This window comes from Melanaphis sacchari, unplaced genomic scaffold (genome assembly GCF_002803265.2).
Source record: "Melanaphis sacchari strain LSU unplaced genomic scaffold, SCAv2.0 Contig79_pilon_pilon, whole genome shotgun sequence".
Taxonomy (NCBI): Eukaryota; Metazoa; Arthropoda; class Insecta; order Hemiptera; family Aphididae; genus Melanaphis; species Melanaphis sacchari.
Window position 1 is genome coordinate 1,041,503 of NW_020271559.1, and position 27,373 is coordinate 1,068,875.

The 27,373-nt window shown below is 25.0% G+C and overlaps 1 protein-coding gene across 4 annotated transcripts in view; it reads right to left on the reverse strand.

Moving 5' to 3' along the window:
• Positions 1-818: 818 nt before the first annotated feature.
• Positions 819-27,373, reverse strand: part of LOC112601473 — a 107,087-nt gene continuing 80,532 nt past the window's right edge. For all 4 annotated transcript variants that reach the window (XM_025349117.1, XM_025349120.1, XM_025349118.1 and 1 more), the window contains 2 exons: positions 24,929-24,999; positions 819-2,516 (listed from right to left, as the gene is read on the reverse strand). In XM_025349117.1, the coding sequence (XP_025204902.1) occupies positions 2,248-2,516; positions 24,929-24,999 (340 nt within the window). In that variant the 3' untranslated portion in view covers positions 819-2,247. The remainder of the gene's footprint in view (positions 2,517-24,928; positions 25,000-27,373) is intronic.

The window sequence follows — 27,373 nt, forward strand, 5'->3', positions numbered from 1 at the left end:
GAAAGTTAATTAAACAATTAAAATATCTATTTACAGGACTTAAAATTTTAATTTGATCAATTATATTTTCATATGGAATTTATTTATTTTTTTAAATTTATTTATGATTTGTATTTTGTATTCATGAAAATAAAATTTATTTTATATATTGTATTTAAACATGAAAGTTTATGTAGTATTTTATATTTAGATACAATTTTATAAGTAGTTTAACTATTTAAGAGTTAAATAATATTGCAATACAACTAAGTAGTATAGTTACTACTACTCTGAGGCTCGGTAAATACATGTTTGATAATAAATTTTGGGATTTTACACTATCATAATAAAAAATTGAAGGATATTATTAAATTTACTTGGTAGACAAAAACGACCTTTTTAGTGGGATTCACGAGTTGTGAGAGAGTTTGTCGGATGCCTGCGGTGTATACTTCCACAACAATAAAATTATACGCACGCGTTTCTATGGTACAGTTTTGAGGTCGTTAAAACAAATCAGCTTTGACGCCAAGACATACAATTAATATAATAACATTGACATTATAAATTATGACGATCAGAAATAGTAATTTCTATAAGTTTAACGGTACGTTTTTTTGACGTCGAAACTATTGATAACATTATAGTTAAACATCTGTTGAAGTCAATTTACATCACAGTACATAAGTGAATAATAATATTATTATTATTTAGTAACTTGTTTTATTCTATATAACATTGTAAAAATAATAAAAATAATCTGAAAAAATAATGGACCCATATTATAAAAGTTTAAATTTAAAATATACTAAAGATATAATATATGTATTCAGTATATATTCAGTAAATAAAGAATTTATTTATTATTTAGTGTAGTTACTTAGCCTAATACATACATATAAGTCACAAAGAAAAGTACATCCCAAAACTAAATGTAATGTACACCTAATAAAAACAAAACTATATGTATATCTATTTTGTCAAGTCACAAAAGCTGCTCTGTGACACTTAATAATGAAAGAGGGTGCAATAAGTTTATTTGCTCGTCTAAGCTGATGGAGATTGTTTAACGTAGTTTTTTGAAGTTTATTTTTGAATTTATTCGATTCGTTACCGTCACACAAACATATATGATTTCCCAGTATCCGGTCAATAAATATTTAAAGCTAATTATAAATATGTGTGCAAATATGTTTGAATATTTGTATGAATAGTAGTATTATAATAGCACTAGATGATGACGACGACGTGTAAAAACAGACGTGGTTGAGGGTAGAAATAAAGTTGTGTACAGCTTCGGTAGGTATATTGTATTTGCATACATACACGCATAAGTGTATGCATATATATAAATGTATACGTGGGCGTGGTCTAAGTTATTTGTTTGAGAAGTTTATTTACTAAAGTTTATGCCCGCCAGACTGAAATTGAAATTTTCTGCGGGTAGTGGATTTTCATTTAAAAGAAATACAGGTAGAGATAGAAGAGAGCTCGAGTGTGATTTAGAAAAGAATACTATTGTATGTATCGTAGACTAAATGTTGGGAATTTAATAAAATTCTAGATACTATTAAAGTTATTTAAATTTTTATATTAATAATTTATTTATACCTGCAAAATAATTTATTTGAGCTGCTAAAATGTCCATGAAAAATATTCGAATTTAATGTTATTTAGTGTTTGACTGGTTAAATTAGTACTAAGTTAAATCGGTACGAATTAAAGCAAATAATAAAATACAGACTCTGCTCGTAAATTATTAAACGTAACACAATCGAATTATATTGAATTCCGGACATCCTACAAACTTAATTTCAGATAGTAAATGAACGGTTTCTCACGATATATAATACGAGTATTTTATACGCGATACGAGTTTATACCACTATAGCACTTGGAAATACTTGGCATTTTCGTCTGAAATTATTTACATCGTGTCCTATATTATGTTATCACTATGATAAAACAAGACGATAAAAAATAAAGTTTACACGAAACCGCCGCGGAAACGCTTGTACAGTTTGTACGTATCGGTTGATGGATGGATTCGAGGGGAGGGTGTGAATGTTAGTCGATATGTCGGAGAGCCCATCAAGGTTCTATGATCGCAATGGCCTTGAGCTGTTCGGGCCGGGCCGGATGTCAGCTGACTGCCTCGTCCGGCGGGTTGTTGGTGAGCGTGTTCCACAATGGTGACCTGACCGGTCTGGGCGGCGGCTTGTCCGTCTGTACGGCCACCGATATCCTGGCGATGGCCAGCACGTGTTGCTAGCTGTCCGGACACACGAGCGCCTCGACTGCTCCGCCGCTGACTACGCCGCTATCGCCGGCCACCGTCCCGGCCACGGCCACGGGTCCGCCGCCGGCGACGCTGCCACAGCTGTTGTCCACCTCGCTCCGTTCCTCCATGACGGGGTCCAGGTCGCAGGACGCATACGACCGGCTCTCACTGCGCAGCGGGTGGTTCCGACCGCCGGACGACAGTGGTGACGGCAACGCGCCGCCACTGGCGTTCGCTCCCGCCGCCAGGTATACGCCTTCAAAAAACACGCGATTCATACCGTTAATATAATATATTTAGTTGTACATTGAAATAATTAATATTTGCAGACGGTTTACGCCCAAGACGAATAATAACAATAATGGTTAAGAATCCGTTTGGAATTACGAGATGATTTCAAAATCTGTTTCCTGTGAGAAAAGCGGTAGGTACTTGAAATTCAATGTGGCAATAATCGCTAATCGGTGGTTAAGTGTTGGCGGATAGGAAGAGTTGTCTCGAGTACGAATGTCTGAAGATGAGCTTATACAGGCAAATTGCATTACGAGTCTCGTATTTTTATGAAACAACGTCAACATATTAATAATATATTATTATGTGCATAATACGAATGCATTTTTCTCGTACAGATATTTACGAAAAAATCAACACTATCAATAATTGTGAACAGTTATACAAAGAAAACATTAAATTTATTGGTATTATTAAAATATACGTGGATTGAAGTTAAGTATTTTAGGAGAACTATTTAATGTGGTTTTTAAGCAATTTTTGTCAATTACGTAATATTACAGATAGTTACCACGATAATCTGCCGAACAATAGCATATCGTATAATCTCGCCATTACGCGGCGGTCGAGTTGGGTAAGAGAATAAATTATCAGGTAAAGGTTAAGTTAAGTTACCAAAAAGGAATAGATAAGAAAAAAGCTGACACTACGGTAGTATTATAAGGATCAAAATAGAACAATGGACGAAGAATGTTCAGGGAAATATCAAAATTCTTTCGTTTTATATTATACGAAAAAAAAAATGTGCATTATAAATGAAATAGAATTCCCATTTATTATTCTTTTTACTGTGATTAGATTTCCAACTGATCGTACTATAACTGAATAATATTGTGTTAAAGTTAGAGATAAAATATTTAGTTTTTTTTCTGCAGTATGATTATACGATATTTAAATAAGTAATATAACTACCCAAACATTTTATACGAATCCATTTTTCAATATTTATAAATAATAATAATAATATTTTAATATTTTAATATTCATCTGTATGACTTATTGAAGTTTTAAATTGATGAAGACATTAACTTTTTATTTTTCTAAAAATGTTCCATATATTTTTACGACGTTTTACAATATTTTATCTACGTTTTATGAAGAATAAACACTATTGTTGATGTAGGCTTAAGAATTGAAAAAGACCATTACCCTTCTGACGTAAAAAAAAAAAAAAAATAACACTAAAATAAGTGCTGTGTGTACGAAAAAATATACATTACAGGAAGTGGTTACGATATGAAAAAATATTCACTTACTAAGAGAGGGAGAAAGAGAGAGGGATTTTCACAGAGATTAAGGTGCCATAACGAATATGATTTAGCTCTTCTAAATTAAAATCAAATTACTACTATGATGGACAAAAAGCGTGTGAGTAACTTGGTTTGAAAAATTAATCAACCTTTATACTGTCAAATCTTTGAATTCGTTAACACCTAGCAAGGGCGCATATTTTAAGAAGTGAATTAATGTTGGTGAAGGTCATATTATGAATAATATACACATATTACGCGTTGTATACAGCGCTGAATCCTTTAAATTTTAACAAAATATTAAATCCTTGTTTTTCTGTAAAAAATGCATATATACACTAAATTATATTTATGAAAGCAGTAAGTAGGTAACGTTTTACCGTACATTAAGGGTTGAGTGTGCCTCGTATTTGAGTTTGTCACCGTAATAGATGAGTTAAATATAAATTCAATGAAAACATTGGATATGAAAAACGACTCTGAGCGGAGACGATCTTTCAGCTTATTAGTAAGTATGTTTTATTATTTTATTTATATTGGTATTATAGTAATTTATTTTACTTATAATAGTAGTTTGATAGGTTTATTTGATTTTTGCTAAAAACATAACATTTATTTTATTATTAATTATTATAATGTATTTATATCATATATTACTGTTATTAAAATTTTATTTAATACCAATAAAATTTACTGTGGACTAGAATGAATAAGATCTTAGTATACAAAGACAATATAGATAATATATTTTTATTTTCAATAAATATGACCTACTTAGAAGACCTTTTATTGCAATTTTAAGCATAATATTTAACTACTTTAAAATTGTTAAGTGATACTTAAAAAAAAAATTAAATTTAAAAGAACATCGAATATATTATTGAACGTTCATAAAAAATTTTAAATGAGTCTAAATATTATTTTGAACATTTTATTGAATTTATTATTAAATTTATACAATGTGTTTCGGAAAAGAGGTTATTCATAAAAATGCACATATATAATATATATATATATAAGTAAATTAACTGAGCTCTACTTTTATTTCCATTACCAACTTGACATTGTCAATTTTGAGTAAGCCAATATTCACTATTACTATTATTTATTTTTAATTGGACTTTTTGTAAGGGTTACCCCTAGCAACCGATGATTAATAGAATTTCACTAACATAGTAACCTCGTTAATAAATATTATTTGTCGTCATTTTAAAAACACATAGTATAATGTATAATATATATAGTAGCTATTACATAGTAATTCGTTAGCCGTACAAAATGCATCCGTACTAAATTTGGTTGCATAATGACAACATTTAGCGTGATGCGCGTGGATAAATATTTCTGGTTTTCTGACTTGGTGTATAGATGATATTTCTGACATATCAACTTTGTATAACTGTCCCAACAATTGTTGCTTTTTTTATTACCCTAGCAACATTTTTTTAAAGTTATTTTTGTTTTTTTTTTTTGTCAGAAAACTCATAAAGTTTCAATTATTATTGAACAAAAAAATAACGAAAAAGTTTTGTACTTTTATACTTAATTAACTATTAACTAAATAATAATTTATAATAATAACTAATAATTGGTAATACAGATGAAAAATAATAACCTTTATGCGAGTATTTTTAAATTATTTAAAAAATTAATTACTCGATTTTTCATTAACTAATAGAATCAATAATAAGCTTAAGATTTGTTCCACTACAGCGTGTTCTTTCATCAAAATAAATCAACATGATCGAATAAGTAGTTTCAGAGAATATGCGTGACAAATATTTCTGTGTTCATATTTATATAAATATAGATCATAATTCATATTATATTTATTAGTTATTACAGTTCAATAATTTGCCGTGAAATGGAGTAAATATATCAAGTAGCACGTAATTATTTTACGATTTCATCGAGGCTTGAACTTCAGGTGCTCATAATAAAATATTTGTGTTATTATGTTCGATTTTATTTAATAATTCTTATAAGCATGTCTTATATGAAACTCTGTTTTAAATTTTCAAACATTAAGTATGAATACTGAAAATTGTATACATTTTCAACTTTTTCAAAGCAAATTTTCATTTTAATTATTCAAACTTAAAATGCTTATAAAAAATTACTGTATATTTACGCTCAACTTTTTATTTAATTCCAGTACTAAATATGTATATATATATGAAAATTTAATATAAGACGTTTCATAAATATATATATATATATATATATATATTATCGAGAATACTTATAATTTTTCAACATAGTTTAAAGAAACAAATAAAAACTTAAATACTTATAAATATTAAAGAAGTACAAAAGATTTAACATATTTAGAAAATTATGCTTTGCATAGAAAATGCTATTGTTAACATTTTGTAATAATTTTAGGTAGGTACCTACTATATTTAGGTTTAAAATAAAATCTATTTTGTCTAAAGTTGATTTTGAATAAAAATTTCGGTTTTCTCTTCATTATATTATTATTATTATTTTTTTATTTTTTTGGCTTTTTAAGGTAAACATTTCTCAATAGGCACATTTCTTAATTATTGGGAAATGTTTATTTTTCACTTCAAATGTACTTTAATTTTCTACTAGAAAAAGTATTGAAGTTGAAGTTGAAGATTGAACTATTTATTTTTACTACAATATAAAAGATAAAGAAAGTAAAAAAGAACACATTTCATTATGAAATCATTTACATTCATTGCTGTGTTCTAAATATAAAATTAAAAATAATTGAAGAATTCATATTTACTATTAATAAGAACTTACAATATAATATGTTGTCAAAGTAAATTTGTACGGTTTTCTTATACCATCAGGGATTAGAAATAATAACTAAACTTAATCGAATAAAATAACTTATGATTCTTATATTGATAATTTAAATATTTCTTTAAACATTTAATTGCTATAGACAAACTCGTAGAGATTATTGTTTTATTTAAAGTACAATATTCATTAAGTATGATTTGTTTGAATTGGTTTTAATTTACCTGCATAAGTACATACTTAAAACTATATAATTCAAAAAGAAGGAAATATAAATAAAATTTCATTTTTTAATTAATGTCATTTTTTAGTTAAGAGAGCAAAAAGTTAGTACCTAAACCGAAATATTCACACGTTGATGGACATCACATGCTATAGTATTCATGATTTTAAAGTTGTGTATACCATATGATTGCTATAGCATTCAAATTTTAAAAGCTTGTATTTTTAGGTTATGACGATATTTGTCTTATTATAATATATGGTTCATAATGCACTTAGAAATATTTACATCATGTGCGTTCGTTCGGCAAATCTTGTTATCATATGATAACAAATATTTACACGTTGATGGACGGGTATACTATTTTCTAACTAATAATGGGTTTATTTAAGTAATATAGTGCTCTGCGGCCGTGGATCTTGTACTATTATACATAGCCATGTCTATTTAAAATAACCTTCTGGTTTCGACCCTATAGCTAGTATGAGTCCTGATAAAGCTGCACGGGTTATACAATTTATTTATATGCGGACCTAACGAAATGATAACAGTTGTATAAATCATTGTCGTTCAAATAAGTTTTAATTATGACGTTTGTTATAAAATATATGTCAACGGTCATAATTCAATTTTGATATTACGGTTTTAACATGCGTGTTGTAGTCGTATACAGTTTATAGGAGTTAATTCTTCTCTGAGTATAGTAGTATAAATAAATCAAAAACTACGGAATGAGTTTCCTAGTAAAACTATTTTGCCTACTATACACAATATAATATATGCATAACAGTATCAAAATACTATGCGGTCATAATACAAGTGTACTTAGATAATATGAATATCATCATAATTTATCATTGAATTGTATATTGATGAAATAATTTTCAACCAATAAACAATTTTCTAGAAGGAGGGCGACAAGGAGTTAACATTTTATTTATAATATATAGATAAACTAAACAATAATGTATCTATAATTATAATTGAATGATTATTATTATTTATAAAATAAATTACAGATAACATATTTTTTTCAACCGGTGAAAAAAATAAGCGCAATAAAATAAAATAAAATAAAAAGTATTGTACAAAAGCGCCAAAAACCTATAAATACTTATGTGTTACAATTAATTTATATATATATATATATTAGATTAACCGTGCCTGTGTATTTCATTGCAGTTGGAAGTTATTAAATTAAGAATTATATCGTTCAAAAACTCCAAATGTATAATCTTAATTAAAAAAATTACCATTTAATTACAATAGATTATCACACGATGGTGGGTAAACAGTTTTGCGTTTTATAGTTGAGCATATTGTTAGTAAGTACTTAGTAAGTATTCGCATGAGCTTGAAAATTAATTTTAAAAACAACTAATACTAATAAAGGTATTGCGTGCATTTTATTTAATGAGCAAAAATATATATTTTACGAGAAATAACCAGTGATAATATCATGTCATTGAGGTGTACAAAAAATAAAAATAAAATAAAAATATGTTCTGCTAGAATAGAGATTAATATATTTATGACTATAATTGTTCTTGTTAGTGGTAAGCATTTACACAATTTAGTAAACGACCATTAAGCCCAGTGTTATATTTTGCGAGATAGATGTAAAAGAAAAGCAACTGAAAATATTACTGTTAGAAAATTAAAAATAATGTATCACAAATTATAATGCTGTTGAAAAGACTGAAATGGTTTCAAATGATATTGGAAATTTTCGAATTACAATAAATATACAAATACGTAAATTATTGCTGGTAATGCCACAATTTTCGAAAAAAAAACTATTCATCGAGTTAGTAATTTAAATATTCTAACTAATAGATACAAGACGTTTTATCACATAGATACAGGAAGTAAAATAATAATTTTTCTAATCACTAAATCTAATCTTTAATATCTATGCTTTAATACTTATAGTAGTTCACTTTTAGTTGCCGATGGTACATTCTACGTATGTCCGAAATTTTTTTACCAAGTATAAACGATACAGATTTATAGTTGTAGACCTATTTACATATGATTTAAAGTTTACTAAGTAAAACTTTAAAATAATACGAATCAATGTGGAATAACATATAAAAATTGTGTGAAATATATAATTTAAAACATTCTTTTAGTTGATTTTTAAAAATCAGAACACGATAGATTTTTTAAATGTTGTATCTAATTTAAAAATAAAAAGTTACATTTATTATTTAGAGCAATCGTGGTTTCAAAAAACGCAAAGCTTAAATTTTCGAAATAAACACATAAAGAACTCTAAAAAAGATACTTGGTTGAAGTTTTTTTTTTTTTTTGGTTTGGCTTGTTATCCATGCACTAAAGTAACGGATACTTTTGCATATTTAATATCCACCGCATTTAAAGATTAAACCATTTCCATATTTAGTGATTACATTTAAGAAACACACTCGTATCTTAGTATATTTCTTCCTAAAATTAAGACTGTACTCGTAATTATTATGGTTAATGAGATTATACGAATTACGATAATGTAGCTGAATCATATCATCGACAATTAAAAGACTAATTTTTTGTGGCTCATAGTTCCATTTATATAGAAATTAATGTATTATTAAAATTAAAAAGAAAAACATATATTTTTATTTATAAACTTTCATTCAAACACAATTGGGTTATTATTTTATAATGTATTTTATTATTTATTTCCTTAAATTTTATTTTTTTAGATAGCGTAGAGTTTTGATTATTATTTTGGCTTCGTAATTTTACACGCGTCTCTGACTATACTTTTAGTAATTCGTCAAAAAAGTTAAAAATGTTGGGATGTGGATTGTCTAAATGGTCGGTTTAATCCCGTGGTGCCCGCAGAAAATCAGTTCAGTGGAAGCTTTGTGTTATACATTTACATATTCAAATATTTACATTATTATACTTACATATTAAACATAATTCAAAATGCAATGCAAAGAAAACAATCTTAAACATTTTATTAGTTATCAATTAAATAATAGCGATAAACGTCTGGTTTTTGGTTCAAATAATTTATAACATCGGTTTTTGTTTAATATTAAATCTTCATATGTATTTTTATGTATGTCAAATAGAGCTAAACTGCTTAACTTCGTATTAACCATAGTTATCCACGTTCTATGAGACACAAAATTTTATAAGCAGATAATTTACATATAACTAAACATAATTAATATAAGCTTGAATGAAATTAATTGTAATCAAAATTTAAAAATTAATACAAATAATGTATAGTATATATAAGGTGCTTAAAATTTCTTTCAACAGAAAATAAGTGTTCTGGTAATGTAATGACAATTTGTAAAGCTGTATATATAGCAGAATGATATTTAGATTTTTCAAATAAATTTATTATTTGTGTATACGGAATCACATTGTTTTCTTATCTATAATTTCATTATTTTTTATTCAAAATTATCAAGAAGAGGTAGATTTATATGATTGATCAATTTAACTACTCCATTGAACTCTTCAATATTCATTCTTATAATTTTTTTAGGTATAAATTAAGTAATGAAAATTATTTTAAATTTTCATCAAAAAATCTATCACTAATTTACATAATTATAGAAATTAAGTAGGGAATAAACACATATTGTCTTAAAAAATTATTTATATTATTGCATGTGTTAATTATCTCGTTAAGTTTATCGAATATTCATAGTATTTGTAGCTCTAGACTAATATGTATTGTAATTTCTTCTGTTTTTTGAATATTAAGTTAAATTTATACTCACTGTTACATCTATTCTTTTTTTATAATTTTTAAAATCTCTTGAATGCGTTTTGTGACTTCTTGTAAATCAATATTGACATCTTAAAGAATAATAGCTGATATAAATTAAAATCTGGTAAAATACATTGGTATAATTGATAGTAAGATAAAAAAATTTAGAATAGTAATTGCATTTAGAAATTCAAGGCTTTGTTGCTTAATTTTACTGTTAAAATTTTATACCGTTGACATTTTATTCTAAACCTACTACAATAACGATAGAGTTTTCTTTAAATTATATTGTACTCTTATTCTTCTCTACAAATTTAGTTGCACAGTTAGATTATTTTACAATTTTTACTATTATATTACATTAATGCCAATTGCACTTATTTAAAATAAAATATTATGGTGTCCTATATTTTATTATTGAAATTTCTAACTTAAAGCAAGACAAATGTACAATAAAAAAAATGGTCTCTAGGATACTTATCTTTAATTTTTTTTTGTACTCCAGATATATATCCAACCATGTAGCACAATTATCATCATAACTTTGATCTACACATGTGTTTAAATCTAAATTCATATGACTATATGATTTTAATATTTTTATAAAAATTAACTTGGCATCAAGTCTATCAAAAGGACAAAATCCAATAAATTCTTTGCGTCTATTTTTATCTTTTAAGAACTGAACATAATTGGATATCTTTTCAATATCACTTATATCTGCTTTTTCATCCATAATAATGAAAAAAAAATAAAAATAAACTTCATTAATTTTTTATGTTATAACAGATTTTAACATCGATTCAAACATCTCATTTTGTGAACGGTGAGAAATATAAGTTAAATTTTTAGGATATTTTATAAATTATCTTTTAAAATTTTATCTCTAGCATCAATTTTGAATTATAATAAATTAAATACAGCTGAATCATCATTTTCCCCTCTAGTTGATAAATTATGTTATGAGCAAAAATATAGTGATACCTATAGATTTTAGTTTTTTTTAATTTTTGTCGATTTTAGTAGTTCGCATTTATTATCTGATGTATACTAAAATTTGTATTTTTTCATATTTAAAAAATAATTTGAAGACATTGAGTAATTAAATGGTTGTTTGCTTTTTCTAAAAAATTCTTTTGATAATGTTAGATAAACTTATTTTATACTGTCTTCAAAAAGATTTATGAGTCACATACATTTGAAATAAAACAGTATTTACAAAAATGCCCGTAAATATTTTTGGATAAACCAATCAAGAATACAATTTTAAACTATTTAAATAAAGAAATACAATTACCAAGAAAAATATTTTTCTTAAAACGATGTAATGAATGCTTGAAATACAAGAATACTTTGATAATTTCAACTTTAAACCTTCAGAAATATTGAAATTTCTAATATAATGCCTAATATTATATTTTTCAACAGCAAAATCATCTGTCAAAACTTAATTAGCATGAAAAAATGTATTTAGTTGATTATAATCATCCTTCTATATAAAAATTGATACAACTTAAAAAAATATACCTAATATTAATATTATACTTCTACATTTTCACATATGTTATTTGATTATTATTATTTTCTGAGGAAATTGAAAGAAGATCAGATTTATGAACCACCTTTTAATTTCACTAGTTAAAAAATTATTTTATTTTATTTAATAAAAAAACAAATATACATCATGTTTAATACGTAGATAATTAGTACTTAATATTGTTATTCAATTATTGTAATATTTATTGCAGTGAAAATTCTTTATTTAGGGCACGGAAAAAAATATGATCACCTATACTAAAATTATTTACCTGTTTTTGATTGTCATTTAAAAAAAAAATATAAATGTGGTATACGTTGCACTTTTTTTAGGTGACATATTATTGAAAAAATTACTTACTTACACTGAAAATTAGAATCAAGTAACAAGAGTATAATAAAATTTACGTTTAGCTACAGTTGTGTACTTATGAAGATAAACTCGTGTGGCACTGTGACAGGCGTCAGAGTGCCGTGTTTACGTGTATACCGTCAACGATAGTCAATATTGTACACAGTATGGCAGTGTATACGTATATCGTACATATGTATAATTCTGAATTCTGTTTTTAATTGAATTTACCTGGTCATTATCGTTCTTGTAATAATATCGTGTAATTTTCGTAGAATTACAATGATAATAAATTCATGTAGCAGGTAATGCACTAATGTTGGCTTTTATGACTGCCAAAATCTAATTAAATAAAATTAATGTGTACACTGACAAAAATTTAAAATTTTAGAGTTAGCTCATTATTTCTTAACTTATAGAATGACCTTATTTTGTTTATTAAAAAATTTCAGTGGGTGTAGAAACATCTGATTGATTATCTTATTAAATATTATGTTAAGATATACATATACCTATTATATTTATAGGATGTCCCATAGTATACACTAAAAGTTTTTTCCTAAAAATCTCTAAAAAAGATGGACGTGGATACTAAAATAATTTAATTGTAATTTTTTAATCATTTGAGTACCTACTCCGCATTCCAATGATTTAATATATCAGAGAATAGCTGCTGATGATGATGATATCACATGAAAGTTGTTCTATGATATTCAACACCAGAACTGACAACTAAACACCAACTAAAGATTTTCGGAAAAATTTATTAATTAAAAACAAAAAAAACATATTTTAGGTTGAGTTCCCCTCTTTTTTAACCAACGCAACGCGCTTACTTGAGCAATGCTTTCCGGGCCGATGTCATACTTCAAAATATGTTCCTTAAGCGGATGTGTGAACAACAAAGTCCCATTCTAAACATTATATTTAAGTTTACAGATATTCCCTATAATTATAGTATATAGAAATTTATCGTTCGTGCTCACGATTGCATAGACTTAATCAGTCAAACCCAACCCCTCTGCTCTACGTTTTAATTATAACTCTTTAGATAGTAATGAAAGGATTTAAATTATCAATGAAATAACTTGACTTCAAATTAGTTATGAGACAGTTACTTACAAAGAATGTTTCAACATCATGGTTTATATGAAAAAAATAGAGAACACTTGATACAATTTCCACAGTGATAAAATAAAAACAAAAAATAAAATACATTTTATATTTTAACGATTATTATTACAAACTAATGTTTAAATATAATAATTACAAATTAAATATTTATTTTTCGATTTCACTTCTTTAAAATCCCTAGGAAATTGATATGTCTTTAATTGAAACTAAAAAAAAAAAAAAAAAAAAAAAAAAATGATACATAATGTAACTTTGAACTCGAGATCATGGTGAATCATGTAGATATAGTAGAAAATAAGCCTATAATAAATATTCGTTTTAATATAATAAATATATTTCTTATAATTTTATATATACCTATATATATATATATATGAACACGCATAACAAATATGGCAGCTTATTTACGTTACATAAAAAGAGGAAAAAAAAGAAAAAGAAAAAGAAAATCTATGAAAAATGTTAAATTTAATAAAGAATTTCTATATGAAATATTTTATTTTGTTAAGCGTTTCTAATAAATACATAATTACTATTAATTAAATACTAGTATAATATTATTATATTATATGTAATTTATGCACACTGTCAAGTTTATATTACGCATTCAATATTAGATTGCGTTATAATATTTGATAAATTGTCATATTATATTGTAATGCGGTACTGTACGATGTGATGTTATATTTGTTATTTACTTACATCTCAATTTATAAAGATAACGTTTGCCTACGCGCACACATTTATTTGGTGTCGTGTTACCAACGTGTTATACGATAGAATTATAAATTATTTTATTATAATTTTAATCCAAGGTTCTGTTGATATTTAGTTGTACATTTATACGTTTCGTTCATTGTTACATAATCACATCTTAGTCTATAACTTATTTGTAGGAACATAAGATTTACTTTGTCCTGAGATAGGTTAATTGACATATTTTACGTATCGTCAATCACTTTGTCAATTATTATTATGCACCATCCTTAAAATGTGAAATTGTGAAATATATATATATATATATTTCCTTATAATGGCTGATAAAATAACGACTTATGAAATCGAATACGTTTAATTAAAATAAGTGTTTCACAGAGCGCTGCAGTGAAGGATACTTATTATTTTAATGGTGTTTAAAAATAATTGGAATTTTCCTTCACTGCGAAGAAAAGACAAATACCTTTCTCCTTTTTAGGTGTACGTTAATGTGTCTATTTAATTCCCTTTAAATTGCACTTTTGCAATGGCAAAATTAGTATAACTTGCATCAAAAGTTAATTATAATAGGTAATGTTATAGAATATATTATGCATTCATGATTTGGTATTATACTAGTACAATGACTTAATTTTGAACAATTTGATTACAGTATATTGTTAGTTTGAACATGAAAGGTCTGTTATAGAAATTAGAAAAGCATTGTTGTGTTGATATTTTGATAATAATTACGACGATAAAACAAAACTTTCATATTTCACTGTACATGATTTTACTTGAAAATTTTTATAAATGAAAGAAGATATGAGTTATTTTCCCGGCTATCTAAATACGTTTAAGTGTAATCAGTAATCACTAATTAATTACTATACCTATACACAAAATACTTAAACAATAATAAGAAGGGAGTTTTTATTACTTTAGATACTTTCAATCACATATGTAATTAAATAAAAAAAATCATGCAATAATGACATATAGACTTCACGGTTGCCCTTGGGGGCGTTTGTATAGGCGAGTTAGATTAGGTTATTTGTATTAGTAAACATACAGTTAATCAGGTTTATATCTATATTATATAAAAAATGATACCTAGTTTATTGACTTTTTATCGTATTAAATTTAAATAACAGTATTATATTCGTTTTTAAAACCTGAAATACGTAAATCATATTTTATTAACGATTTTCAAGACTAATTTTTAGTAAAGGTTTGTATAATTAAAAGTAAAGTTCTGTGTGTTACTAAATTATAAATTATATAATATGATCCTTCTGCAGAAAGTTATAATTGAAGTTTTTTTTAAATATAATTAATATTTTATTATAATAATAACAATAAAAAAAAAGTATACATTTATAAATATATAATTATTGATAAAAAATGTTCTGATTATTTTGTAATTTTTTAAGCTATAAAAATTCCCTTTTCAATAACACTAGAATTAATTCGATTTGGTTTCTCTACATAAAATGATTGTCAATGATTATGTTGAGCTGTTATTCATAATAAAATATTCTTTTTTATTTTTTTATTTGTAATATATTTATTAAAAAAGAATATTTATATATTTATATATATAAAAAAAAAAACATTGATAATAAAGGTATTTTGTTATATATAATGATTTTAATGACCCTAACGTATTTTTAAAATTAAATGTAAAGATGAAAGCAATAAGTATTTGTTAAGTAATTTTTATGGGTTTTAATTAAATTTAGTACCTAAGAAAAGTTTTATGACCAACCACGACGTGATATTGAACCATTTGATGTAAGTGTATGTATATATATAAAAGTATGAACTATTATTGTGAATATGATTTAATCATACTTAAATGGCCTACATAGTATACAATATCAAAAACTACTCAAATGTTCAAAATATGTTTATTAATGTTCGTAAGATAAACAAACGTGCGCATATGTACACAACTAAAATAATATTTCTTGTAAGATGACCAATAACTGGATATAACATTATTAGAATAGTTATTTATACGATATATAACATCATTGTCATTTGTACGAGATAAACAGATGATTACCTTTACAGTTTTAAAACTATAAATTCATTATCGTAATGCTTTTAAATCACGTCACATTATCATTAAGCCCTAAGCACCTAAGACTAACGACTTAAAGTGCAACATTTTTGTGTCTACTGCGTGTTGGTAGGTATACCTACAACAGTTTTATTGCCGGAACAGTGCAATACAATATCATAAACAGAAAAAATAAATTACATTAGTTTTAGATACACCGTATTGTTATACATTATTATTTATTTTCTTCACAATTTTATTACTACAAAAAACTAATGGTATAAGTGTAGTTTTGTTCTTTGATGATGTACTAAAACATTACGACTCTATCGGATTTAAATCATAAAATTATCAATACATAAACTCCATTTCTTAAAAAATTACAAGTATTAAGTTAGTACCTTTGTAGCTGTAAATAATATTATTACGTTTTATGTTCAGTTTGCGTTTTGGTGCTATACTTCAGACATCTGGTATATGAATTTACTTCTTAGTTATACAACCAAGCTAATAAAATACCTACTTTAACTAATGCACGTATAATGTAAAGCGTACGTATATTTGTTATCACATATAATATTAAATATTAAATAATACCACTAAACTAACAAGTGACAAATAGGATTTGGACTACTTGTAACAGCAATGTTTACCTTTTATTATAATTTAGTCGTAAATAATTGTCTTATTATTCTAGGAGATTTATTATTAAAGTTTTAAAATGTTATGATATTAACGTTGTACCATTTATACATAACTGCATATTTTAACCACACAATGTTGATAATTCGTTTACTTGTAACTATTGTGCAAAATCACTGTTTTATAAAATCATTTTTAATTACAACGAGCTTTATTTCAAAAAAAACTAAGATATAATCGAAACCTATTATTACCCATATATTTCAATATTACATGACGTACGAGAATCACGCGGCGATTTAGGTAGGCAAATCTGGTACACCACTGTTGTGAGATCATTCGTTATAAAATAATTTAATATGATATAATAATAATAATATAGTAATTAATATAATATTACTATATTACAGTAGGTGCATCAAAATTTGATCTGGTAATAAAAAAAAAAAAAGGTCAAATATTAGAATACAATATTTACGAATAAGTTTAGAGTAATTTTAGCATTGGCCATATTTTATAATACCTACGACGTTTAAAACTCAAAATTGAAAATTTATCTGAGTATAATTCGCAAGGACAGCGGACTCGGTTGTTCTTATTGGTGTGTATTATGTGAGGAAAGTGGTCGTTGACGGCAGCCTTTGTATGTACGATTCGTCGTGCGTTCTTTTATTTTTTGTCGGCCCGAATGTGTGGGTGTTTTTCTCATACGTATAACACATGTCTCTAGTCACGAGCGCGTCTTGCGGGCGATTCGTATACAATCGTGCCCTGACAGTCTTAACATATTATGTCCTATTCCATGCACACGGGTGCAGTGGCTTACATAAACGCACGTCTGGGCGTGTTTTATGGACATTTTTAGTGTATCTGCCTTTTGGTATTAAGGCGGGCGCGGGTGCAGACTGTACGTATACTACGCAACGCGAACGGTCGTATAGTTATCCATATCGACAAACGTCGTCGGACAACTTGTTTTCAGTTCGTCAAACGTCGTCTTATTATTATTATTACTGCTTTTTAAGCACACGGGTGTGTTCCAATCGTTGCACACGAGTACTTCATTGTGATTATCAAGTTATTCGTTAAATGTCAAAGTCAATGTCGAATACTTACTGCGGTTTGAACAAAAGTGATTAGCGATCGACAATTGCAATAACACGACAGTATGCGATTTGTATTAAAATTATTTTTTTGTTATCATCTGTTTCAACCATTCGGATTTGATAATATTATTATTGTTATTTGTATTACTGACAATGTGGTATACACATTTTTACATTACTAAGTAGTTTTATTTTGTATATCAGATGGACGCCTACATTATTTATAACATTAATATGACATTTAAATTTCTGTGTATCGTGTGATATGTTTTACTAATGATATACTGTCCATTAACTTTATTATTCATTTCATAATTAATGTATATTTTTTAATTTATTTATTGTATTATTTTTTATTACTTGGCTTATTATTCTACGAAAAAGTAATGTTTGTTTTATAATACTTCCTTTAATGATATATTATGTATTCAAAATCTACACAATAATATGTTATCAAATAATACAGAAAGCTTAAGAATTTAACATTGAATCAATTACGCATCTTCTCATTACATTTTATAAAGTATGTGATTCTTCAAATTGCTAAAAATTAATTAGAAAGTTGAAATATTGTATTCAATTAAGTTATTGTAACGGTAGACATTTGAAACATTATTTTACTTACGATTTTAACAAGTAAAAATAAAATGGCATATTTTAATGGGCATAATAGAAAAACAAACATTATAATAGAAGAGTTTTGTCTCGTGTAATCAGATATCACGATATTCACAAAACCAATTATTCATGAACAATTTGAACATGTAATCAGTATCGTATAAATTTTAATACAACGCGATAATAGAATATTTAATAAATTACTATAATACTATGTTTAGAAAAACTAATGATATTATGTGTGTTGTAATATTTATAATAATTGCTAGAAAAAAAATATACATAGTATGTGGTAATCTTTAAAACTTTAACTCTTACAGATTTATAAATTTTAACAAATATATAACCATATTTTAACTAATTTATAACGGCATTTTATGACTATACCTAATATTTAATATTATATTGAATTTTTTTATAATATTTTTGACACTAAGAGCAATATTTTTTAATATATTTATATTTTTACTGTAACAAACAGTTAACTGTAGTGGATTTGTTATTATCATAAAATATATAACACGGTCACATGAATTAAATGTACAATCGAAAGGTATTAACAAAAATTTGAAAAACGCGGTAGTTAAAAAATATTTTATTGATTTTGAGAAACGTTATCGATGTTACAATATTATAAGGTTTGAGAATATACGTAGGTATCAAAAATTTTCATAGCATGGTGTAGGGTTATGTCAAAAATTAGAATTAATAATTGAAAAGAAAATTTTTCCTATGTTCTAATGTACTAATACTGCGGTGTAAGGTATGGAAAATACGTGTCAAGATGATTTTAATGTCAACTTGAAATAAAATTCGATTGTTATATTCTTTTTTTTTTTTTATAAAAAGTAATGATTAAATTTTATGGATATTTTATATTTTTTCATACACTTATATTTTTTGCTGCGTGCACGAAAAAGGTAGAGTGTTTCAAAATCGATTCATACACAAAAGCAATGCAAGTCCTTAAGTTTTAAAAACTATTAATTTTTCTCAGCGGCATCGATAAAATCTTTTTTTTCATAATGGTAACTGAGTTTGTGAAAAAAACGAATGCATTAGGTATATAGAAATTAAAAGATATTATTAATATAATAAATTAATAGAGTTTGGAAGTTTTAAGAGCTGAAACAAGTGAAATATACACAACAAAATTGTATTATTTACATGAAAATAATATGTTAAATAGGCAAGAAATATTTTTTTTTTTAAGTAAAAAAATAAAAAATATTTTTTAAAAGTATTGTAAATTATCAATTCTGTATTACAAATTTTTAACAAATCAACAATAAATATATTAATTATGATAATTTAAGTCAATAACGATAATATAATATGAGTATTTTGGTGTATAGCGCGATATAGATTAAATACACATCGTTCCATCGTCGTCAAATTAACATTTTACTGCAACAATAACAATAAATAGTTTATGTAAAATAATATTGAATTTTACATTGTTTAAAACGAATCACGTTTGGAAATCAATAAAATATATATATTTTATCCTAAAGTTGTATGAAATATGCAAAACATTAAGTGTTTTGAATTTTCAATTTTAAACTAATCATCATATTATAGTTTAGATTTCTAGCTTGATATATTATAAATGAAGGGTAAATAAAAAAATTTGTAACTTTTACAATTTTTGATCTTTAGTTTATTAAAATAACGATTTATTATTAAATTGCATTAATATATTATGTAAGGATATTTTTACTGTTAAAATTCATTAGTATTTTTAAATGCAAAGTATATAATTAAATAAAATACGTGAAAGAAATATTTTGTTGGTTGTTAATATATTTTAATGTTACAGTTAAATAGCGTGATAAAATAGTTTAAATTTATAATTGTTGTGCTGTAATGTTTAAAATAAAAGCACTATAAAAAAAAAAAAAATAAATAAAAAAAATAGTTTAAAATTAGTTTCAGAAACGTTTGATGGAATTTTGTTATATTTTATATTTTTGTAAAGCAACTAGTGAGTTATATTTTTGTAATACAATGATGTATTTACTTATTTTTTATATTTATTTTAGTCATTTTTGTACATTTTTTCCCGTTGTTATTATTTTTTTTCGCTAAAATAGTTCTTAAAATTTTGCGATGATATATTTTATATAAATATTAAAAATGTTATCTAGTTTTTTTGTTAAATTTTGTCAGAGCATAACATTTAAAGAACTAATTGTTTTTTGTTTTTGTAATAAACACATTTTACGTTAATAGAATTTGTTTATATTTAGATGTTAAATCAAATAAACATTTTTACTATTTAAAAAAAATTAAAAATTTGAATCAAATATTTTTCTAAAAATAGTGTCGTCAGTCAATCAATTTGTTTTAATAAATTTTTCTATTTCTAAAGTTTGCTTTTGCAGTCATACAAATATCTGTAAGAACAAACTATGTGTTTATTTTTATCATAATTAAAACAGTTGTATTATGGGTTTACTATCACATTAGTTATCATTAATTATTATATAATGATTATTTTTTATTCGTGATAAAAATGGAAAATAATTTGTATATTATGATAAGCAACTAGTATCGAAACATATATGTGTAAACGACGACTTTAATCATATTAATTACTATGATATAGTATATAATGTATGCACCTAAATATATTATGTAAAGGTGGATAGTATACCTTTTAAGTACCGTTACATATAATGATGATGAGGATTTTATATAAAGTACATTCTTATCGCTCATGTACACTGGGTTTAATTTTATATAACACTATACTATAATAAACATAATGCATAAAAATAGTGATCAGAAAAATAGACTAACAGGGACCTAGTTAAATTAAATAAACGTCCAAAACACTAAAATAATATAGTTCCAATAAACATTTATATTTATTATTTAATGAATCTTATAGTTAATTATTTCATGACATGAATTATCAAAGAGTTCAAGAGATTTGTTATAATTTGTAAATTAACTTGATCTATTAATAAAACCAATCATTTTTATCTTTGACATGACTCAGCTTATCCCAAAAATAAAAATGTTTAATTTTACTAAAGGTACATTAAAGTAGTCAGTAAAAAATATTAAGTTATTTATTTTTTATTACTTTTTTTTTTTGTTATAGAAGTATTATGTTTAATTATTTTTAATCGTTATTTATTTTATAAACAATGGGTGTATGAATTATAACTGCACATTAGAAAATATTTTAGGTGAACAATGTAATTATGTAAATATGTACTCGTATTAAATAAAAACTTAACACTCTCCTTTTCCCGAGATTTGACCAAATATCTACCTATTAGTATATAATCTTGTACACAAAGTATATCTTAGTATAATTTAGAATATTATTTCAGAACAATTATCGTATATATGATAACTATTAATATGGAGGACATGATGTTACAAAAAAAGTATAAAAAAAAAAAAACACTCACATATAATTTTTTTTTAAATATATTTTAACCACTTTATATACTTTAATTAATTTAAAAGAGAGATAGTTACATCATTTTATTATCTCAGTTTATGAAATTATTAAATACTTGTAGTTATGTATATATTTTTTATTTTTTTTTTGTTAATAGTCAAAGGGCTAGATGGAATCATTCCTCCATTTTTCACATTTCTCCGCTTCACGCTTTAGTTCATAGTATGTTTCACACCCATATATCTTTAACTACTTGGCTATGTATTCGAGTAGTGGTCTTCCTCGACTATTCTTCTCTTCTATATATCCTTCTATTATCCTACCTAGTAGATTGTTATGTCGTAGTGTATGTCCAATTTAGCTTAGCTCTTCTTATTTTCAAAGCTTTTAAGACATTTTTTTTCTCTTCTACTCTTCGGAAAACTTCTTCATTTGTTATACAATCCATCCAACTTATTTTGAGAATTCCCCTATAGTACCACATTTCGAATGCAATTATTTTCTTTTATCCTGCCTTCTTTATTGACCATGTCTCACTTCCATAAAGTGTTACGCTCTAGACGTAAATCTTTAGTAGGTTTATCTTTATTTTCAAGTCTATATTTCTAGGAATAAGTAGGCTCTTCTCTTTTTGGAATACAAATCATGCCTGTTGTAATTTGCATCTTATTTCTTGAGTGTATCCTCCATCGTTTGTTATCATACTTCCTAAATACTTATATTCATATACTATTTCAAGCATGTCACCATCTAGTTTTATATCTGACTTACTTCATTTCGACTACAAACGAGGACTTAAGATTTTGAATTATTTATTTTCATGTTATATTCATCTTTGAGTATAATATTCAAAACCGTTAGAATATTATGTAATTCTTCTTCACTCTCCGTTAACATTGCTATGTCATCCGCGAACCGAAGCATATTTATTCTTTCGCCTTGTATCTTTATTCCTGCTTTAATTAATTCCCTTACTGGGTTAACGGCTTCTTGTACATAGAGGTTGAACAAACATAGGGATAAGGAACATATTGACTTACGCCTTTTTTAATTTCTTCTGTTTCCTGGCTATCCCTATAGCACACTACTCTTACCTCGTTCTTATAAAGACTTTTAAATTATTCTTTTATCTGAGTTTGCAATCTTTGACTTCTTCAAAATCTTAAATAATACTACAATACATTTTGTAAAATCTCGAGGTATTTTTCCAGTTTTATAGATTCTTTAGACTATTTCATATAGCATATTCTTGACATTTTCTTCACTGTTTTTAATAAATTCTGCTAGTATTTCGTCTTCGCTTAGAATCTTTTTATCCTTTAACTCATTTTAGGCTTTTTCGAATCCCTTCTTTATTATAGTTTGATCTTCACCTTCTGGGTTTAATCCATCTACTCTTCTTCCTCCTCAAATTATGTGCCTGAATCTTCTTCTTTTTTGTATAGGTTTACCAGATCTTCTTTCTAACTATTTGTTGTTTCTGATTTTTTAAATAGAATTTCGCCAATTTTCTCATTGATACATGTCAATTTTATTTTCCTATCTCCAAAAAAAAAAAAGAAGTGTTTACTAGCCTATATACTTTGTCTATTAGCTTTGATTTCAGCTGTACATTAACTTCTGTACAAACACTATCCAAAAATGCCTCCTTATGTATATTACTTGTATTTTATTTATTAAGTATAATTTGTTTTTAAATTTTTTTCACTGTTTGTCAGAAAATGTATACCACAAAATATGCGATCTTTTTATAATAATATATTTTTTAGTGGATCAATAATTAAAAATAAGTATCTAAAATTAGAATAACGTCAAATATTACAAGGGAATATCCTATTCTGATACAATTATTGACTCAAATCGACCCGCAGGAATTGACTGTGCATCAAGACTTTATCAATTAGTTTAAAAATTACTTAATGTTTAATAAACTTCTTTTAAATAAAAATGTGCAAAATAGTTCAAAAAAATAAAATAAAACAATTATGTTTTATAAAATAAAATTAAACCCAAGTATCTCTCAATTAGCAGAAAAATATCAGTGTATACGAAAATATGCATGATAAAATACATGATAACTGAAACTATTTCTAGCTGTATTTTTTTACGGTATTAAAAAAGAAGTATACAAATTTAATATTAAAAGTCCTCTACTTGTAAAAATTGTAAACCTAATAGAAAGTTTTGTTTATTAGTTATATTATAGTCAATAGTCATTAGTCGTAACTTTAAAATATTATCGTGTTATATTTACCGTAAGTTTACTATTCATGATTAATTAAAACACATATAATGACATGGACCTAGCATTATATGCTGTTTAAATTAAATTGGTTTTCCGGTTATGTGTGTAGTAGAAAGGGATTTATAATTTGAAAATTAAAAGTTAGTATAACTATAAGATACTATTTTAATAATAAAAAAAAAATGTTAAGAGTTTAAAAATATCATCATAAACTATATTTAAAAATTTTAAAAGTAGAAATTTTAATAAATTCATTAACAGGAACAAATGAAAGCCAAAATGTTTTGTGAAACACACTGTATTAGGCAATTTATTGTTTAAAATTTATAGTATATTATGATATTTTATAAATTAGAGTTTTAAGAAAAACAACACATTTAATGACTATAGTTGGTAAATATCGATAAAATATTATTTTAGTGCTCGTATAAAGACTATTGTTTTATAACCTAAAGTCTTAAATTTTAAGTTTATATTTTAATCACTTAAGATATTTAATGCTATTTTCATAGGTATTAACCAATATTTTCAAAAATTAATTAAAAAAAAAAATATACTTATAATAAAATTATACGTTAACTCACCGATTTTATGCATTGGACTAAACCTTGCTAGAGATATCACTCCTTGATCACTGGTGCATGCTCGAGCAAATCTGAAATGTAAATGATGGTTGAATTAATATCAAATAAAATAACAGTAGAAAGAAGAAACTGAATGAATATACTTATATCTAACATAATGTTAAGACTACAAAAGTAGGTACAATATTTTTTTTTAATTTTTACACTGAGATGGAAAAATATACCGCACTTAATTCAAAAAATGTAAAATATATAAAACATCATTCTACTTATTATAAATTATAATTATAATACTATGATAGCAATAATTAAAAATACATTATGCTGAAAATGCATTTACATGGTTAAGCTACACTCGTTTCTATAAAATTTCGATCAATATGATATATATAATAAATAAATGTACTAAACATTTTTGTATAAGTAAATTATTATAATATGTCCCATTATATTCTTAATTCTGATTTGTTTTTTATATACACATTAGTTAAAAATATACAAAACTAGTCACATAATAATTTTTTGAAATTCAAATTTTGACGGATTCAAATATCCATTACTGAATAACGAAATAAATACCTACTCTAATAATAATATAAATAATCTTTAGAAGTATATTATGCTAATTTATCCTTTTTATTTTTTCATAAACTTTTTTTTCTTTTATATTCATTGAATTCAAATTTAACTCATTCATTACAGTGATCTTCTCAAATATAAAATACAGATAAAACCTATATTAAACAGTAATGTTAGTTAAAGACTTATAGTGTAACTGATTTATTTTTTAACAATAATATAATACATTTTTTTTTTTAATTTTTAATTTAAAAAACGTATATTAATATCTATATAATTATTATAAATAAAATTTAACCCATTTTATGGTTTGTCTAACCATCAAAAATATGTATTCAAGATTTGCATTGATTTTAAGATTTTTCTGTAACACATATTATATAATCCGTCATATTTTTGAGCTATCAATATATAAGTCAACAAATACTGAATATAGGAATATAAAACTCTATGACGGAGTTGAAGTCTTTACGAATATTACTGAATCTGATTTGACTTTATTTTTAATTAAACTGGAATAAATAATATAATTTAATAGATCAATAAATAATACAGATAAACTATAATAATAATAATAAAAAATAAGGACTTTAAGTAAGTAATTGATTTGCTGTTCACTATAAATGTCGACTATACATATAGATAAATCATTGTAATAGATGTGTTAAATTTGAATTCAATAATAAATGATTTTATACAATAAAAGATTATTTTGAGCGAAGTAAGTTTTGATAATCAATATATCTAAATAATAATTAATAATATAACAATTTTAATGGATATTCGTTTATTTTTTACACCGAAGAACAAAATAGATTAAATTTTCAACTTGAAACAATCCTCAAAATTGATGATTTTTCGTAAACAATTTTTTGGACATATACATAAACTTATACCTACATACAAATAAATAAAAGACACACTTCATTATAAAATCAATGTTAAACCCATCGCCCCATTCAGAATATAAAATGTTATAAAAATATTCTCTCACGTCATAATACTCTAAATGTTAATATTGAGATTTATTTGAACAGAAAAATATACGTAAAAGGTAAAAGTATAAAAGAACATAAAAAAAAAAAAAATGCTATTATTGGCATACAGTTATTTCATATATCAAGGTTTACACTGTAAATAGTTCAACAGTCAACATTTGGCAATCAAGTATGAACATTTAAATATAATAATATTATGGAATACGCGAGTCCACTAATATTTAATAGGATCACAAATCAACTGTGGCCATATAATATATACAGGCTATATCCGGAGAATTTGACAGTTAAAATAACGAAATAAATGAGTGATTGGCAAATCGTCAAGATACTCCCTATCAAATATAACACTCCATACAAATATCATTAACATTCAAAACAACGATTGACTTCCATAGAAACACTACACAACTACAATATAGATCCATTTGGTAGTATACCTAATTGTAGTTTATACTAAAATGCTGTATTTTAGCATATATATGGATCATGGGATAGTCAGGATTCGAAATTCATTATAAAATAAAACTCAAAAACGTGTATTTAAATATAATGCACTTATAAAAGTTTAAATATGTAATAATACAATTCAAATATCACAAAAATTAGGAAATTGTTTTGTAAAATATTAAATTGATTAAATTTTTAACTTCATACTTTTATAGTGAGGTTTCTTATAAGTTTTTGATGACACTTAAAAATATTAGAAATAAATATGAAATATTTTTTTTTTCTATTAACATTTCAATTTAAAATATAGATTAAATTGGCTATTTATACAATAAATAACAATGTTAGTTATTTTGTTGTAATTCAAAAAATACTTTCCTTAAGGATTCGAAAATTTAACTACTGCATTAATGTATAC